Here is an 18,370-nt window from a genome sequence, read left to right as displayed (position 1 = left end):
AATTAAAGAATAGGACTCGCCTGACTTCTTATCACTTTTTTGTGATTTGTTAAGGAATTCTCCACAGTCCCATGACCTTTCAGATTAAACAAGAGTTGAGCTTTAAGATTACTGACTGATAATGTTGGACATAAAATGCTGACAATCCACTGTAGGCAAACAAAGAGGTGAGCCAGAGATGTGGAGCTTTTTTTGTTTTTTTAAATAAAATTTTTTAAGGACAATAAACTTTGCATGGTGCTATTTTCACCACCCAGAAAAAAAATGTATCTCTGAATGGAATTAAAAGGTATTTTCCCACAAATTAAGAAGAATGAAATCTCACACATTGCAGTCATTTTAAGCTGTGCATTCAGGATCACAATGTGAACAATAAACACAAAATACTTTAAAGTGCTTGACTGGGCATGCGCAGAACTTTTTTAATTCATTGTGGCACAATATAGCCAAAAGGTGTTATCTTTCCTTTGTATATTTTATTTTGATGTCCAGTCATAATAGTCACTTTGAAAACACTCGTACCTTTGCAGTTTACTCAGAAAATCAATATGTTGAGCCTCCCACTCAGTGAGGAAACTAATCAAACAGTTCAAAAAGGGACAGACAGTGTGCAAGTCAGTGTTTGTTTTGTCTTTGCTGTTCAACCTTCCTTGAACTCAGACTACAGAACATAATGGGGATAGATACCAAAATGCTTCTCTGCTTTGCACTCGCAGTTGTCCTGACCGGTATGTTGTGGTTTAGTGCATAATCAGACAGATGACCTACATGACTTGGATTGCTTTTAATGGAAGCTGGCTGCTCTGTGTCTGGTGTTTCAGGTGTGGGACAGTCTGCATTTATTGGGAAGAGCCACAGCAAAGGGAAGGACGATCCTGTGCTGCAGTATGTTGTTAACAACTCTCTGAGGGAGCACCCAGTGCTTACTAAACTCAGACTGGTAAGAGAAGCAGAAAACCCTGTTTGACAACACTGAAATTCACTTTTTGTTCCTTTTTTTTTTTCAAGCGCTGCACTGAAGTATATTTCTAATGATGTTGTCTTGAAGCAAATATTGTACTTTTGATGACTTGCAAATATCTAACATGTAGCTGGAGTTACTGAAATACTATGATGTGATCAAGTGAATTGATTTTCCTCTGAAATCAAGTTTCCTCTTTGCCCTGCACTTGTTCATTTTTAGCGATCAGTTAAAAGTTTAGATGTGGTATATTTACAATAAAGTTACTGTTATTTGTCGACACAAGAATTTTTGTGAGAATTATTTGTAACTTCAAGGACATACATTGTTAAAGTGATATGCACCAAACAAAAATTAAGTACTTACAAATAGCTACACCTACAAAAGCATGTGGACCCATCAGTTAAAAAAAAAAAAAAAAAAAAAAAAAAAAAGTATTCTACATACTGTATCAGTCTTTACAAAATGGGCCATTCTGTAGGACTTCTGATACTTCACTGAATCAAGGTGGCAATCCTTTTGTAAAATTGCTAAAGAATGGCTGCTATTTCAGAAAATTAATTAAAGCCTTGTATTTTAGCTCGTACTTAAGTGACCTTTTAAGGGCTTCCTCCACCACTGGCTGCAGGATATCTGACAATGTTGTGGAAAAGTTTCAGTGCCATTTATATTCCCTATAAAATTACATTTTTTCTCAGCTATAGCTTAGCATGGGTAGGGACATGTGGCCATTCATTAGAATGCTGTAGCCATCAGCTGGTTATTTAGGTCAAATAAGATGGCTGCTTGGTCAAATGGTGCTGCAGGCTAAAAACTATAGATGATTGTGGCTTTGAAGATGTTGCTTCTAAACTTTTGGAAACTTTTTCAGAGGACAAGCGTGCTCTGAATTAAAGTTGTTTAGTTGGCGTTTTGTGTCACATGTTCCAATCATGTCTTTCTGTACATATCAAATTCACCTACAAAGGCAAACACGGTATATACTTTCAGGATCTGATTAGTATAACATATGACCACTAGAGGGCAGCATAGTGTCAGAGACGAGACAGTCAAGGAACGTCAAGAAAACATTTTTATCCTTTAAGACATACCTAATAAATAAAAACTATACGCGTTTTTTTAATCCCAGAGAACCCTTCAGGACCCGTGGAACATCATGATGGTGGCCAGTGAGCAAGCCCAGCTCATGTCAAATCTCATTAAACTGATAAATGGGACTAAAGCCATTGAAATTGGTGAGTTCCTGTGAGAACAACTATTTTTTTAATAGCATAAATGTCTAATATTGACCATTTTTCTAAAGAAACAAAATAGTTCAATGGGAAATTAAAACCACTGCCAATAACTTATTTTCAGTACATGACTGATCAAATTCTGATTACTGAGATACTTTACGATAAAGAATGTGATCATTTCAGACAAAACTAACTTTGGGAGTGATTTTTAAGTTTTCTGTCTGAATGTAACTGATCAATCAGAGCTTCTGGGCTTTTAATCCTTGAATTTCATAACATTAATATATCTGGAAAAATAAATGTGCAACACTATGAATTTGCTTGCTAGATATGTTGGATAACGCAGACCACATTCATTCCAAAATCCTGTTTCAGAACTCTGAACTCGTCAGTGGTAATAAAATGTCCCTTAATCGTTTATTTTGATTTAATTGTAGATACATGTGGTGGGCTATTTTTCATGCTTTTTCCCCATTTTCTTATTATGTTGAAAAGACAGAAGTATGAATGATGAAGTATTGACTGATGGGATAACACTATTTGTATTCTGCAGGGATGTACACAGGGTACAACGCACTGAGCATGGCTTTGGCCATGCCAGAGAATGGACACGTGGTGGCTTGCGAAATAGTGGAAACTTATATAAACATTGCCAAACCGTTTTTTAAAGAGGTGAGGACATTTCAATCTAACTTGCAAGAATTACATTCTCTACAAGATAAATACAGATTTGTTCATGAAACCTCTGACCCTAACACTGTAGTTGTTGGATGCATTATAAAAAAAATAAATAAAAAAAAAGACTGCTCCTGTGTAACACTTGAATGTGGCCTTTTGTACGCTGAGGAAGATTGATTGTTGCCTTGGTGAGGGTAAAAAAGTGCAGCAGACAGCACACCTACCTTCTGTCAGTATATGTCTTTACTAAATTCTGCCAACTGGAGAGTAAAAAAAAAGGTGTCTGCTCAGGGGACTGTGTCATGTAAAGTTGCAAAGTCAAGACAATAAATCAATCTCTGTTCAAGCTCTCTCTTTAAAAAGCAATTAAAGAAAAAAAAAAGTCCGAGTATTTCGACTCAGAAAATGAAACCTTTTTTTCTAGGCAGGTGCAGAAAACAAGATAGATGTAAAGCAACAGATGGCCTTAGGAACACTGGGTACGTTTGTATACAAATCTAAGTTATTATTTCAGACTTCCTTATTTTTGCAGTTTAATTCTAACCTCTCCATCATCAGATGAGCTTTTAGCAGCTGGGGAAGCAGGAACGTATGACTTTGTTTTCATCGACGCTGACAAACTCAACTATGACAGATACTATGAGAAGTCCCTTGAGCTCATCAGAGAAGGGGGCATCATTGCGATTGATAATGTAAGTACATGTTAAAAAAAGCAGGTGGAGTATTCAGAGGAAGCATGAAGTCGAACTGATAAGTTTAAAGTATACTTGAATTAAATGGCTCGGTTGTTGTAGGTGCTGTGGAGTGGACGTGTTGTGAATCCTGCTCAGGATGACCCAACCTCACAGGCCTTGGACGCTCTCAATAAGAAGCTGCACAAAGACGAAAGGATTGATCTGAGCATGCTCACTGTGGGAGATGGGCTGACCCTTGCCATTAAACGCTAAGTCACAGTCTGAATAAAGCTGGGTAGAGGATCATCATTGTCTCTGCAAAGCTGCAGTAATCATCCAGTGATTGTGGGTTTTTTTAACAGCAGAATAAACATGTCACCTTCATCTCTGTCCTCAGTCTTTACCCAAAGAAGAAAACTATATATAGTTTGAACAGTGAAGATGACTGTCAGAACATATCACAGTGCTTTAACTCAGGATCAGATACACATTTAAAAACAACGCTTTGCCGTTCTTTGAAACGGAACATGAAACACTTCATTTTGTTAACAAGCTGATACGCTAATCTATGCATGGCATCAACAGCCAAAACAACAAAATAATGTAAGCAGAGGGTAACTTACAGTAACAGCTTTTAAAGAGGCAACAATTAAGTTATTTGCACTGAGATGAAAACACCCGACTGTTTGTTTGAAAGGTGTCATCTGCATGTTAGAGATCACGTGTGTTTTTTATATACAGTAAGTATAGTAGGTAAATGATCAGGTTAGATGAGGGTACTTATTTAAAACATGAGCCTTGGTTGAGGGTAAAAAAGGTAATTTCTACCACAACACATTTTTATTTTTATTCAACAGTGGGTCATGAAGCTGTTGTTGGTGGGTCACGAATGTGCGTCTTAAAACGTTTTTTTTTTTTGTCAAAAAGTCAATGAAGCGCTGTTTTCAAAAATGTTGGTTTTGTCTTAGTTCTGTCATTTGTTTTGTACAGTCAGAGGTCAAATCTGCACATCAAATAATACTGACTGGATGAAAAATATCAGAAATGTGATTTAGGACGTTTTCAACAGTTTTTGGTGGTAGATCTCGAGTCTAAGACCAGTTGAGAAGGGAAAAAAAACAACAAACAAGAGAGAAAAGGCTAAAACCTCTTTGAGGAGGAGTATCCATATCAAAACATCTGGATTAAGGAATAGCAGCAAGAAAAAGGAGAGCCCAAGACAGCCGATGCATCATGCTTTGCTGTCAACTTTGAAGATAAAACAAATCCTAAAGGCCAAGCACAGAACTGACTCCATGCTCTTCAATTTAAATTGTACCATTGTAAAAAAATAATAATACGGCTTACTTTAATATTAAAAAGGTGAGGGCAAACTCCTATTCTTGTTTTAAAGAAGTGTTTGAAAAGGACTATTGCATGGATTTTTATATGACGTCACTTGCAAAGTCAAATAAAGCAAGTTGATGTAAAACAATGTTAAACGAGCTTACAAACGATTACTGCACTGTGCTATCAGGAAAAAACAATTCGGTCCAAGTCGGAGGGGTTCGGTAGTTTTTGAACTTGCATATGCCGTTAGTTAAACCACGTGACTGCTCTCTGCGACAGAACGTAGTGTAAGCTCTCATTAAAGCGTCAGCTGACGCTACACCTTTTCAGCACCGCGGACAGCTCCGTTCTGCAGACCAAGCAGATGGCGGCGCTTATAAAAAGTCCGCATGAAGCGACCCTGCATCGGAGATCCAGCACATCAGTACGAGACACAGCATGGATAACAGATTCAGATTGCCCAACAGAATGCACAAAGATGAGTATTTACAATACACATCGGCACGCGCGGCATTAGACACAAGTGTCGGCTCCACGAGCATGAGTCTGAGGTTTAACGAGAAGGACTCGATGCAAGGCTTGAACAATCGTCTTGCAGGATTCATTGATAAGGTGCACCAGCTGGAGCACCAGAATCATCTGCTGGAAAGGGAGATCGAGGAGATCAAAGGGAAAATAAAACCTGCATCCTGCTTGGAGGAGGAGTACGGACTAGAGCTCAGGAACCTGAGACAGCTGGTTCAGGATATAAGCCATCAGAAGCATCAGATTGAAATAGAGCATCGAAATTTAGACGACGAGGTGTCTATGTTGAAAAGGCAACATGAGCAGGAGGAGCGTGGCAGATCAGATGCAGAGAGAAGTATTGTGCTCCTCAAAAAGGACATCAATGATGCGTATCAGGCTAAGCTGCACCTGGATAAGAAGGCACAGACTCTCGTGGACGAAATCCATTTCCTGAAGAGAAAGCACGAGACCGAGGTGTCGGAAATGAATGATCAAATCCAGAACGCGCAGGTGAGCGTCCGAGCGTATGGATTTGACGACCCCGGCGTCACTGCAGCACTAAAGGACATCCGAGCACAGCTGGAAGGTCATTCCGTGGCCGACCTCCAGCAGGTAGGAGAAACTTTCAGATCTCAGTTTGCAAAACTAACAAAAGTGGCCTAGAGCAAGAGGGAGGCGTTAAAGGTGACCCAGAAAGAGATCCAGGAGTATAGGAGGCGCCTGCAGGCCAAGCACATCGAGCTGGACTGCGCTAAAGGAACCAGGGAGGCGCTGGAGAAGCAGCTGCATGACGTGGAGGATCGCCACAACGAAGAGATCATTCATTACCAGGTGAGACTTCGTCCCAATGAAGTCATTGCTCAGTGCTCAGGTGGTAAACATAACACAAATGTCCTCCTTTCTCTCTCCATGCAGAACACAATCAAAGAACTTGAAAATGAGCTCATAAATTGCAAGTTTGACATGTCTGGTTATCTGCGGGAATACCAAGAGCTGTTGAATGTGAAGATGGCTTTGGATGTGGAGATACTTTCTTACAGGTATGTAGTGCTTAATTCAGGTAGGATTAAGCCATTATATATATATATATATATAAACTTTAGTTTTACACGTTCCTGTAGTATCTTTATGTCAAGGGCTACACTGCAATGAATAACAGTAAAAATAAGATTTATCTGATACAGAAAAGAAAAAAAGGGTTTCCATTCATATGCTCAGATTAAATAATTATCTTAACTTTGTTTGTACAGCCAACTCTTTACAGATTGGGTTTACAAAACTGTTGTGAAAAAAACAATGATTATTTATCAGGATCTTTTTAATAGTATCAAATGTGTTACTTAAGAACCAACCACGACACAAACAGAGGAGTGTTCTTAACGGAAAACAAATAAATTACACTAAAAAGTATTGAAACACTGATTTACAGCCTTGGTATTTGCTTTGGTTTTTGTATAACAGAAGAGATGCAAAGAGGTAGGAACAGTGTGCATGTCTACATCATCCTTGTGTCTGATTGGTTAGTTAAATAACAAGGAAGTATTTTTGTAGAGCTGATGCACTGAGAGCAGTACGCTGTTGTTTAGGGAAGTTTTCTGTGGCCATCCTGCCACTATTCTGAACAAGAGCTACCCATCACCAAATATTAAAGCCTCAAGTTATTAAAGAAAAGCATTTCTCGTCAATAAAGTGTTGCTCTTTAGGAAACAGATTCCCCCCATTATTGACTCTAATGTCCTTGCTTTGGCTCCGAAGTGAAGGAAATAAAGAACATGAAACAGACAAAGCACTATAATACCTTCAATACATTGTATTACAGTTGTGGTTATTGTCGGTGAAATCTCAAATCTCTTACCTTGCAGGAAACTACTTTGCGGCGAGGAAGCTCGCCTGTCCTCGATGACCGACTCCCACATCTCTCTGCCCTACATCTACCACCAATCCCCCATTTACACCCTGCCCTGCCTCAGCAGACCGGGAGCGCCGAACAGACGAGCTGAGCCCCATTACAAGTTCGTAGAGGAGATCATAACGGAGACCACGAGAGAAATAGAAATGTCCGAATTTGAGGAGACAGGGTCAGAGGAGACGGAGGGGGGAAGGGATGAGCAGGCGAAAAGGGATAGAGGGAGCAGTGATGAGGAAGAGGGTGGTAATAAAGACGGTGGACAGGAAGATGGTGAGCAGGTCCCTGATAGTGAGCAGGCTCAAGTAGGAGATTCAGTCAGTGGAGGTGATGAGGAGAGTCCCGTGGAGGTGGATGACAGTGAGAAAACAAAAACAAGAGAAGAGATGGAGACTGAAGTAGAAGGCAATAAAGTGGATTGTAGCGTAGAAGATCCTTCTGCAGGCAATGATTTATCCAGCGAGAGCACAAATGATGAAGAAAATGAGCATCGAAAAGTAGTTAAAATCTCAAAAGAAGAAAACGTCGCTGGAGTTCGTAAACATCTCTCTTCTCCACTGGAGGATTTAACGCCAGAGGTCCCTGCAGGACAGAAACATTCTGATGATGGTAAAAAGGTTGACGCTGAGAGAGAGCAAGTGACAAAACCTGGGGATGGAAACTTTGCCGGCGCGTCAACAGAATCGGACACAACTCGAGAGCTAAGCAGCGTTGCTCAAGTGAAGGACAACGGCCCAGCTTTAGCTTCAGAAACTGCTGAGAAAACCACAAAGAGCACGGTGCATGAGGAAACGCAGGACACTTCAAAACCGTCTCTAGCATCTGCAGTTACAATCAAAAGCGCTGATGAAAAGAACAACAGTGAAACGGAGTCAAAGGAGAGCAGTCAATCCAAAACTGCAGAAGTTGAGGGTGACGTAGCAAAAAGCTTTCAAGATGCTTCTCAAGAGAAGAGCCATGAAGGTCAAGTTAAAGAATCATCTCTCAAATCGGACGTGAACAATCTGCCTGAAGAGGATAAGAAAGCAGACAGTGCAGACCAGAGTGTTTTACCAAAGGAGAAGTCAAATGAAGGTATGAAAGAGTTAGCAGAACGCAGCCAGAATCAGACATCAAAGCTGAGTGACGGTATGGAGAAAAGGGACGAGCCTCAAGGTCAACTTGAGAAGATGGAGAGTAGTAAAACAGTCTCTTAAGAGGCTAAACAGAGAGGGATGTGGAGGATGTGAAATGCCAGTTTACAGGCCACACAGGGGACAGGGAAGCTGCACTAAATGAATGGCTTATTTTTGGAAAGAGCTAATTGAATACACAGGCAAAGCATTAAGAGGTTTGTTTTTAAGGACGACCACTGAAAGAGAGCATGTTTGCAGCAGCTTTGTCTTTGAGCTTCAACATGACTTGTGTACAAAGAACCTGACTCACCTTCTAGTGTCACCTTAAAGTGTCATTTGATTGCTTGCTTTGCTATCGACTAAGAAATAAATGCAATACCAATAAAAGTTTATGGCTCATTTCTGTACTTTGTCCACATCATGTACACCTCTTAATGCAGCTGATGCATTGCCATGACAACTTGTAGGGAAATAACCTTGAATCAGAGATTAGGACCTGTTGATTCATAAAGTCACTCAAACCAGGGCAGATGCAACACATCCCTTTATACGGTATGAGCCGATGAAATGCATATTATGAAAGGATTCTAGATACCTTTAATCGCCTTACTCTTCAACACTGTTTAACTCAAGTGGCTCATTTCTACTTATTCTGAGCTGGTTTTTGTTTTCTTTCAATCTTTGCTTTTATGGGTTTTACACCTGAGACATCCAAAAGGGAAGTTTGAATGCAGGGATTTTTTCCCCCCTGTACTTTATAAACAAACACTGCTGTCCTTGGAGATGTTACAGGATGCAGTTGACTTATGCATCCTCCGTCCCATAAGTATGACTCATTCATTTCCAGGGCACACAACCAAGACTTTGGCTTTTATGGACGTACCTAAAAAAAACTTCAGTGGGGTAAGAAAGACCTTTTCCTTTTAAAGAGCTGGAAAATAGCAGTTTCCTGTGGATGCTAACGTGTTAAAAAAAGGAAAACGTTATGGCTCTACTACATTTAACAAAAGTCTAAATCTCCCCCTTTGAGCACATCTCACTCTTTAATGACCCATCAGCAGCACATGCATCATGATCACATACTAAAATGAGTTTGTGAAGTTCAAAGACTTTATTGAAAATGTATACATACACATTAGGACCCTCATGACTTCCTCTGGGCTCTGTCTCAACCCAGTGCAGGGACTTTCCACACGCGCACACTTTACGTTGCACCTCTTCCACACCATGACAGTTTGGCATTACTGTGAACATTAATATTGGAGCTCCCACTTTCTGTGATATACAGAAAATAAAATAACGCATTTAATTCTGCTTGGTCGGCCAAGCATACAAGTTTTCCCTCTCAAACCAGTCTTTGAGCGACCCAAAAACTACCCAGTTTAAGGAAGCTTCAAAGTATTTCACGATCCCCAATGGCCGGCACAAAAAAAAGTTTGAAGAGCTTTTAGTTTGTCCTTGTGTGCATAAAAGGAAGGGTGCAGCGCTATTTAAACAATTGGAGAGAAAGTCTAGTGTACTTAACATGGTTTGCAAATTAAAACTGTAGATGACAAAGGAATATCAGATGGTCATGATTGTACAATCAAAAGGATGACGACGCTCACCACACAAAACTGTCCACGGATGTCCTCGTTAAGAAAACCGGAGTGTCTGGGATTGGGTTTCCAATAAAGCCACACAGAGTTGAGGACAGGCAAAGGGATTGTATTGGATGTTATTATTATGGCAGTTCTGGACAGGATCAATGACATGATTTATAAATTATATGCCACCCAGCTGTCTCTTGGACAGATGTTACTACAAGGTAAAAAGCAACAAAAGGTCAAATAAACCAATGACTGAAGTACCAACTTGAAGCGGTACCACGACAAGTTTGTTGTTGTAGCCTTTGATTGAAACTCTCCAAGATATCCCCCTGCTGGTTTGAGTTGGACATACTTTTAAGGCCAGATTCTTCTGATATTCCCTAGTCCCTTGCAGTGTGAGGAAAACCTAAGCTTCAAGTTCCAAGCCCAGGCCCAGCTTGTGGCCTCCTGCGTTGATGTTCTTGCCATCGACCAGGCCAGACAGGGTGAGTTTCACACCTGCACGGACAAGAGCAAGCAACATTAGAAAGTATACATGCAAGAAAAACAAAAACAAAAGGAATTCAGAGTTTTAACAGAAACGTGAAGTACAGACTTAACTATATCAACATCTCCCTCCGTTGGACTGCTCGGTTTTTAGAGCTTATGCTATAAAGACGCCAAATTTATGCTGTGTACTGCAACATCAACCGGAGAGCAGCTGGAGCAGTTCTCCTTTCTCACTAACGCTGGTGTTCTTGCTGTGAGCAGAACGCAGACGATGAGGCGGTATCTGCTTCCCTTCACTCTACTCAACCGCAGCTGAAACACGCCGACCTCTTTTTGTCCTTTCGTTTCAGACCGACACAGCTCTATGACTGTGTGAAGACACTGTTAGGTGTTACTTCAATCAACAGTTCTATGTCATGAAGCAAAATCCCAGCTTCAAATCAAGAACTTAGTAACTGTAAACGTCATTGATAAACATCTGAAAGAACATTCACCAGCTGCCCATGAACCGGTAGAAAAACCAACCTACCTGGTCTGAGTGTCTGGGTGTACCCAACACCAATAAGGCTGTTGTTGTTCACTTTAGCCTGTGGAAAAAAATAAACATGATAAGGTCAGTCTGATTATTATATATAAGGCATCTCTTCAGTGAGTCGCCTCCGCTGATCTACTTACACTGACGGACGCATCCTTGTCCAGCTGGTATTTGGCTGCAATACCGAAGCGTGTGCTGTTGCTGCCAGCGGTCCAGGCCAGGTTGACTGCCGTCTCCAGCTTGTCGCTCACCTTCTGGTAGATGGATCCTCCAAACTCGGCTCCGTCGTTGCTTTAAAGATGACGAGCAGAAGAGATGTGATATGGGAACAACTTAAAGCAACAGACTGATGATGGTCCAGGAGGGTCTTATCATGATCTTGCAGAAACATCCAATTTTCTCACTGTCGGTTGGTGTAACTTTACGGAACCATTGTGGTAAATTCATCACAGATAGAAAATGTTCAGTGTTACAGTCGAACCCCTCTTCATTTGTGATTGAGAAAATAATTTGCCAAACAGGCCCAAACAGAATGGCTTCTTTCCAATCTCTTCGGTTGAACCGTGCAGGACAACATTACAGTTCCAATCCAAAGCACAAAGACTTGGTGTACAAGCTTCATTGTTTGTATTTAAAGAGTTTAGCCACCTGCGAGTTTAAGCATGATGGCTGTAAATTGGCAGGGAAAGCGATATGACTATGTTATACGACTTGAGACTTTGGTTGCAGCTTTGATGGACATTTCAAAAATATTTTGTGGTCATTCTACTTACACATTGGTGTGCAGCTGGAAGTCTCCGGTCTTGTAGCCGATGGCAAAGTTGTTCTGGGACATCTTGGATTTAGCCGTGTCAAAGGTCATCTGGTAACCGGCAAGCCAGCCCTCGTAGCCGATGACAGCAGCTCCGTGGATGGTGGGGCCGGCGAAGTCAAAGTCGACATCACAGCCCAGGTTGACGAACTCGCGCTTGTAGGCGGTCTTGACTTTGCCACTCTTCTTGCTGTTGATAAACAGACATTGATTAACCTGATGTTTAACATTCATTATAAAAACTCTTTAAAGTCATAATGGCCTGAGGTTGTTGAGGCACAGCTGTAGATTTATGAGCCCCCGGAGATAAGCTAGAAGCAGGCACTCTGCCAGCAGTCAGCTTAAGCAGGACATATGATAAGAAAATAACGGTTTGAAAGGCCACAAACTGAAAAACGGATCTGCCAGTTGCACGCTTCACCAGCTTTGAATCACGACCCTTTGACACTTCACCCCACACACGACAACTCCCTGCTGTAGTTCCTTTACCAGTCTGACACTGTGGGCTAATATATGCTCCATCCATGTAGCCTTACATCTCTCCTCTACCCCATTTACATTTTCACGAACATGCACAGTGGGGGATAGATCATGGACTTTCATTGTCAGCTCACCAGTAACATGCCTATCACGTCTCTTAACTTTAAAAAAACATGTATGTTTTCAACTGAGTTTGTATAATCATTATCTACTTTAGGCTCACCAACACTTCATGAAAAACTGTCATTGATGGATATTTCTCCTGGTATTTTTCATCAATGCTTAAATTATAAGCATCATTGTGATAAATGAAAGTAAAGTAAAATTTAATCAAACTGCACGCAGCTCAAGCATCTGAGCGGTGAGTGATGTAATAAACGAGCGACACAACAAATCAACACTTAATTATGAATTTTAAAGACGTTGTTGCAGGCCTAGTATTCATAAAACTCCCCATCCTCTACACCCTAAACATGAAGGAGAATGTTCTCTGGGCCACACACCTCTTCCCTCTGGTGATTTACACTTCATAGAAAGCAACAACATTGGCTGAACAGCTACACACAGTCAAACATATATTGTTGTTTTTTATCTTGGAAAACAAACTGAAAAGCATGAATAAAGATAAAACAGGACAAACCCTAACAGCCAATCACAGTAAAATGTTTCAGGGTACTCGTTCCATATTGAGACCAAATGTCACATGGCTGGTAACTACACTTGTCACAAGCCTGTAAAACACATATCAGGTTGCAGAAGTGAGTCATGATGAGGCAACAGGCAGTTTGAGCTATGTTTGGCAGAGTGAACTTTGATGAGAAGAAGTGAAACTCCCATGAAACTTAGCTTTCCTATAATCATCATCCTAATTAACTTATTTTCAAGCCATTATCTTACCCAGTGTTTGGTGAGAAGGTAGTGTCAAATGTCAACTTCAGGCCCTTAGCAATCTGTAAAATAAAAGAAAACATTATTATTATTACAACCAATGTTGTCCTGTCGAGGTTTCTGGGTAGAAACACGTTGGTGAAAAAGAATTTCCCTTACCTGATCCTCAACAGTGATTTCTGTTCCCAAGGTGTTGTCTGTGTTCCACTTCTCGGTGAAGGTCAGACCATATTCTGACCTTTTGTATTTAGTTTCCAGGCTGCCTGCAACTTTGCTGGTGTCAGTGTTGGAGGAACCGGCAGTCTTGAACTCCTGAGGGAGAGACAGATGTAAAGAAATGAAGAATGACAAGAAAAACTTAAAGACACAGTAGTCTGGATGAAATGACCAAGAATCAAAGTAAACCACTTCATCCAAAGTCAGACTATTATAGTTTCTAAAAAGGAATCATTTTTATTTGTTGCTTAAAACATAAAAAAAACCTGATACAATTGGTTATTTGAATATATAATCATGTTTGATGTTTACAACACTTTGGGTAGAACTGTTTATTACTAGTGGGCTTCTGACTAATGTCCAGAAAAAAAGCTTGTAAGACCAAAAACAGCAAAACAAGTTACTGTCAATAAAATACTTGTTTTTAATCCTTTGTAATCAACCAGGCCTGTTGTGTCTAAAGTCAAGTGAAGATGTTCATTGTTTTGGTAGGTAAAACATCTTCCTATGCAATCAAAGGTAGCAGTGTCATCACAGTACGATGGCGTAAACCATTAATGCATAAAGAAATGACCTTACCACTCCACTGGCTGACTTTGTCTTGACGTCGAGCTTCACCAAGCCAAATCCTGAAGAAAACAATTGTTTTGTTCAATCAGTACCACAAACATCAGGCTTTACAGGAAATAAACACCAAAATACTACGCCATCAATACTCCCAGAAAAATTTACCATAGCCTTTGTTGAAGATGTCCTTGGCAGATTTGCCCAAGTCAGCATAGCAGGGAGGCACAGCCATTATATCTGTAGAGGGAATAAAATGACAGCTTATTAAATTGTATAGTCCTGAGTCACATTAATTAGTGCTGGTTTAATGAAACAAAATTCTACTGCATGTTTTTTTTTTTTAAATTATACTACAACCTCAAAATGTACATAATGCAGTGCGAGATATTCATATTACTTCACAAAGAGTCACATTTGAGTAAATGCACCATGCCCCTGTATGTTAAATCATTTGTACAGGTTACAGTACACACGTCACAAATAAATGCACTGTTTGAGTTGTTCATGTACAAGTATTATTAGCGTTTTATTACAATCACAAACAATGTTTGTATATGGAAGGTAATTCTAATCAAACAATGTAAAATAAGTCTGGCTCAGTTGCGTGTGTCCTATACTACCATCTTTAATCTTGTAATTACACACCTGTTGAATGGAAAGTTGGGCCTTACACTGGAAGACATTAAAAGCCAAAATGTGACTACTTTATTAAAGCTGAGTAGACTCACAGATCTGCCTTGTTGCACGTCAACCTGTACCTACTGTGTCGGGTTAGCGCATACTATACCACACCTTGAGTTACAACAGCATGCCTGACAACCTTCATGTCACCAAATTAAGGTCGTAAATTGTGATTATGACGATCATAATGTTTGTTTTAAAAAGTGTAATCCAGTGCAGGGTGACTCCAGGGGTGCAGGTGGTCCCACAGCTGGTCCAGAGTCTGGACAAGGTTACGGAGAGGCAGAGGAGCCATTTTGCTGCATTGGAGAGGCTAGTTAAAGCCTGGCCTTTGTTTAAACTACTCATCCACGGGAATTGGCAGGAGCAGCTAGGCGTGGCAAGGAACTTACAAATGCCAATTACTGCAACACGATAATTAACCCGTTTATTAGCATTATCAGCTAGACAAGTAACCTCAAGTACAGCTAACTAGGCCGTAGGGAGGATAAAGACACTGCAGTTAACACATAAGTAACATGTGAGTCACATTTTCTGATAATAGCGTCTCATAGCTCTATCGACTCTTCTGTAACATGGACTTTAAATGCGAAGTACATTTACGTTGCTCCAACTCGGCATGTGTCAGACGCAGCACGCTGACTGAAGCTAGTTGAGCTAAGTTTTAGTAGCCTGCAGACTACCGGTGTGTGTCAAGACCGGTCAAACATTCATTTGTGCTTGTTAAAGAGTTAATAACAGTAAATGGCTCTCTTACCGGTAGAAAATGGGGCTAGCGGTACACTAAAGTCACTTTCTTGAAGAAGATCCTCACACCGCACGGCCGAGGCTGTAGTCACCGGTTGGAGGGCGAGCTGAAGGAGACTGCACAGCACTGAACAGCAGACCTATCACATCCAGACTCAGGACCCAGGGCGGCCTCATTAATGCCTGAGTAAAAATTCTCTCGCTGGTTGTGCCCATAGACTGTTCTTATTTGGTTGTATGTATATGCTAAATTAATTTATATTTCTGTCAAAGAATAATTTCCTTCGCGTTTTATGTTCATGTTGTTAACTTCTCGGCGGTTGAAGTTTTGTCTTCGCTGTTGACTGTATCTGCAATTCCTGAAGGAGGCAGTATAGGACCCTTGATGAAATAATTATTCCATGTCAATATAAACCATAGACTGTATAAACAGGCAGTTTGCAGTATATTTTATTTATTGTGGTGAAATCTATTCTAATGAAGGTAAAGCTTTACAGAGAGCTACTTGTAAGATTAATCTTTTCTACACCTGGTTTAAATCTTTTTGCTACATTAAAAACAATAATTATTCATACATCAACACAATTCTGCTAATGATAAATGCATGGATGTGTTTTACAACAATTTCATAATGCTCCATAAATAGGACAGAAATATTTTAATAATAGTATATTCAGTTTTGAAAAAAAAAACATACGCTCACAAAGCCCCTCACAATACTTATCTTCTGCACCTTCTATAACCCTTTCTTTTATCAATGTGATTGTGACACCACTTACAGCATAGTAGCCTAATTATAGGTCTACTATAAGTATTTCCACAAATTGTTTCATATAACGGGACACAGCGAGAATGAATAAAAAGCACATGTGAACAGCTATGTTTGTAACTGAGGTGTAAAATGAAACATGAATCAAGCTACTGATGTGCTGATTTTCTGCTTCCTGCATACCTCCCTTTTTCCACCTGTAAGCAGTTTGTAGCATGTTGGATGATGCTTAGAAATATCTTTAATGACGTAACTCTATCAGATTTTCTTTAAACTTTGGGATGAGGTCAAGTGGATACATACTTTGAAAATAAAATACCAGAACCCCAAGAGCATTCACTATTTTTTAGCAGGAACAGAAATATATAGCTTCCACAGCATCAACAGCATTAACATCAACACGTCTAAAATACTATCATAATGTTTCACACTTATGGGGAAGTCAGCCACATTTTCAGTCAAAGCAAATGCAGTTCGCCCAGTTGATTGGCTGAAAAATGAACAGTTTATGTAGAGTCTACAAATATATAAACAAAAAGTAATACATTTTCTGGTTTTTCGGCGGTGTAGTCCTTGGATGTAAAATTATACTGTACAGTGAATCTGTGGGTGAACTAAGACCTCCAGGCATCAATTAGGTGTTGGGTACATGGTTCTTTGGGCTCAGAGACATTGGATTCTTTTAAATGTACTTTAAAAATGGGAAAAAGATACTATACTACTATTAATGTAAAAAAAAAAAAACCTTAAAGGGGCAGTCCATCATCATTTCTCTGAAACCCCTTTGCCTGCAAAACTTTTCCTTCAACCTGTTAAAAAAACAAGAGTAATAATAAAGACAAGTTAGTCGGGCTTGTGTTTCCTCTGCTAACATTGGTAATACCCCTCACAATGTGAGAGAACCTCTTTAAACGTACCTTTTGTTTGGTCCATTATTGCCACAGAGCTGTATATCACATCCTTCTCCAGATCTGACCTCTGGGTTAGAAGAAAGGGACAGACATAAAACAGATCGATCGGGCATTGATATGTTCATGGTTCAGGACTATGTTGAATTTTATTTTCTACATGCTTGAAATAACTATGTTATTTCCTCATGAGTCTGATGTCGGATTAAATCAAATGTTAGTTAAATAGAGAAAACCAAAGTAAAAGAGAAATATCCATTATCATAAGAGAGAGAGAGATTAAAATGTCCATTAAAATGTTTAGAATTGCACACTCGAAATCTAGTATACAAGGTAAAATATAAACATTTTAATATACATACAGTCCATTACCTGGCTTAAGGGTTTACTCTTTTTGTGTACAGTACTGTATGTTACTTCATCTGCAGTCTGTGGAAACCAGAATGTGAGCAGAAGGAACGAGCATGAATGAATACAAAAGCAATAGGTTTAGATAACCACACTGGTTCATTTGTGTGGTTAGTACCGGTAATGTGATTTCAGATATGGCTCAAGGAAGTTTCTGTTTTTAGATGCTTACTGTAATTTACAACTAAAAACCCTAAAGTTATTTATCTAACTTTAACAAATGGTTGTTTTGCTTCGTATTGGTGGCCTTTAAAGTAAATAACATGACCATGATATCCTTTTTATTGTGTCTTAATGTCCTACCGTTGTTGCTGAAGATTCTGCTGTGGGATTCTCTAAAATTGAAATAATAAAAAAAAAGAAAAAAAAAAGAAAAAACATGTTAGTACTCAAATGTAAATGCTACACAAATGTCATGTGAAGTAACAATGTGATGGGGAAAAAAACAACAGATTTGGTATATACTGCATTCATCAAAGTTAAGAAAACACTTACTATGTCTTTTTACCAGGAACCAGGTGATCAAAGTTGTTATCACAAGTAGGATCAACAAGCATAAAGGGATGAGGAACATCTCTGGACCACTGGAGCATCACAAATTTAAAGCCAAGCATGCCAAAGAATTAAAAAAAACTAGACTGTTTTAAATACACAGCCGTTGCATTCCATTGCTAAGAATTCTCACCTGTGCTTTTCACTCTTAACTGTGGTAGGAGCTGAGAATCAGAATGAGAATCATGTTTTTAGTTAACAAGGGCAACAAAGCCAACATAGCAAGGACCTAAATGCAAGTAAAATAAAATAAGCTATTACAAATATATAAAATAGAAATTAGGAAATTAAACATGTCAAATATAAAGAATAATATTAAAAATGA

The 18,370-nt window shown here is 39.5% G+C and overlaps 3 protein-coding genes and 1 long non-coding RNA gene across 5 annotated transcripts; 2 read left to right on the top strand and 2 right to left on the bottom strand.

Moving 5' to 3' along the window:
• Window positions 1-579: 579 nt before the first annotated feature.
• On the top strand, window positions 580-3,932 carry comtd1 (catechol-O-methyltransferase domain containing 1). Its single transcript, XM_079362969.1, has 7 exons — window positions 580-728; window positions 822-940; window positions 2,091-2,196; window positions 2,750-2,868; window positions 3,299-3,353; window positions 3,433-3,566; window positions 3,669-3,932. Exons 1-7 carry the CDS (start codon window positions 674-676, stop codon window positions 3,819-3,821), a joined length of 741 nt encoding a protein of 246 aa, XP_079219095.1. The 5' UTR covers window positions 580-673; the 3' UTR covers window positions 3,822-3,932.
• Window positions 3,933-4,930: 998 nt separating this feature from the next.
• LOC306836032 (uncharacterized protein) lies at window positions 4,931-8,715 on the top strand. 2 transcript variants are annotated; one of them, XM_079362911.1, is made up of 3 exons: window positions 4,933-6,215; window positions 6,300-6,424; window positions 7,247-8,715. In XM_079362911.1, the coding sequence occupies exons 2-3, from the start codon at window positions 6,348-6,350 to the stop codon at window positions 8,484-8,486; spliced, it is 1,317 nt and encodes a 438-aa protein (XP_079219037.1). In that variant the 5' UTR covers window positions 4,933-6,215; window positions 6,300-6,347; the 3' UTR covers window positions 8,487-8,715. The 2 variants fall into 2 exon arrangements, with proteins under 2 accessions (XP_079219038.1, XP_079219037.1); XM_079362912.1 differs by lacking the exon at window positions 6,300-6,424 and having other exon boundaries at window positions 4,931-6,215.
• Window positions 8,716-9,497: 782 nt separating this feature from the next.
• vdac2 (voltage-dependent anion channel 2) lies at window positions 9,498-15,572 on the bottom strand. Its single transcript, XM_079363199.1, has 9 exons — window positions 15,419-15,572; window positions 14,146-14,217; window positions 13,993-14,042; window positions 13,357-13,509; window positions 13,207-13,259; window positions 11,792-12,019; window positions 11,159-11,309; window positions 11,013-11,070; window positions 9,498-10,492 (listed from the first exon to the last, which is right to left on the bottom strand). Exons 2-9 carry the CDS (start codon window positions 14,210-14,212, stop codon window positions 10,401-10,403), a joined length of 852 nt encoding a protein of 283 aa, XP_079219325.1. The 5' UTR covers window positions 14,213-14,217; window positions 15,419-15,572; the 3' UTR covers window positions 9,498-10,400.
• A 1,885-nt stretch (window positions 15,573-17,457) lies between these two features.
• On the bottom strand, window positions 17,458-18,065 carry LOC306836288. Its single transcript, XR_013780756.1, has 3 exons — window positions 17,989-18,065; window positions 17,797-17,828; window positions 17,458-17,514 (listed from the first exon to the last, which is right to left on the bottom strand). It is a non-coding gene; the product is annotated as an uncharacterized lncRNA (long non-coding RNA).
• Between the last annotated feature and the right edge of the window lie 305 nt (window positions 18,066-18,370).

This window comes from Symphodus melops, assembly GCF_947650265.1.
Source record: "Symphodus melops genome assembly, chromosome: 15".
Lineage (NCBI taxonomy): Eukaryota > Metazoa > Chordata > Actinopteri > Labriformes > Labridae > Symphodus > Symphodus melops.
The sequence above is the reverse complement of the archived record's forward strand: the minus strand, read 5'-3'. Positions and strand labels throughout refer to the sequence as shown.

Excerpts from the sequence above, each read along its gene's own strand:
- comtd1 (XM_079362969.1), top strand. The coding sequence starts at position 674 with ATGGGGATAGATACCAAAATGCTTCTCTGCTTTGCACTCGCAGTTGTC. Across the intron at positions 941-2,090 it reads TGCTTACTAAACTCAGACTG|AGAACCCTTCAGGACCCGTG; the intron begins GTAAGAGAAGCA and ends TTTTAATCCCAG. Across the intron at positions 3,567-3,668 it reads GCATCATTGCGATTGATAAT|GTGCTGTGGAGTGGACGTGT; the intron begins GTAAGTACATGT and ends CGGTTGTTGTAG.
- LOC306836032 (XM_079362911.1), top strand. The coding sequence starts at position 6,348 with ATGTCTGGTTATCTGCGGGAATACCAAGAGCTGTTGAATGTGAAGATG. Across the intron at positions 6,425-7,246 it reads GTGGAGATACTTTCTTACAG|GAAACTACTTTGCGGCGAGG; the intron begins GTATGTAGTGCT and ends CTTACCTTGCAG.
- vdac2 (XM_079363199.1), bottom strand. The coding sequence starts at position 14,212 with ATGGCTGTGCCTCCCTGCTATGCTGACTTGGGCAAATCTGCCAAGGAC. Across the intron at positions 13,510-13,992 it reads CAAAGTCAGCCAGTGGAGTG|GAGTTCAAGACTGCCGGTTC; the intron begins GTAAGGTCATTT and ends TCTCTCCCTCAG. Across the intron at positions 11,310-11,791 it reads TTCCAGCTGCACACCAATGT|CAACGACGGAGCCGAGTTTG; the intron begins GTAAGTAGAATG and ends TCATCTTTAAAG.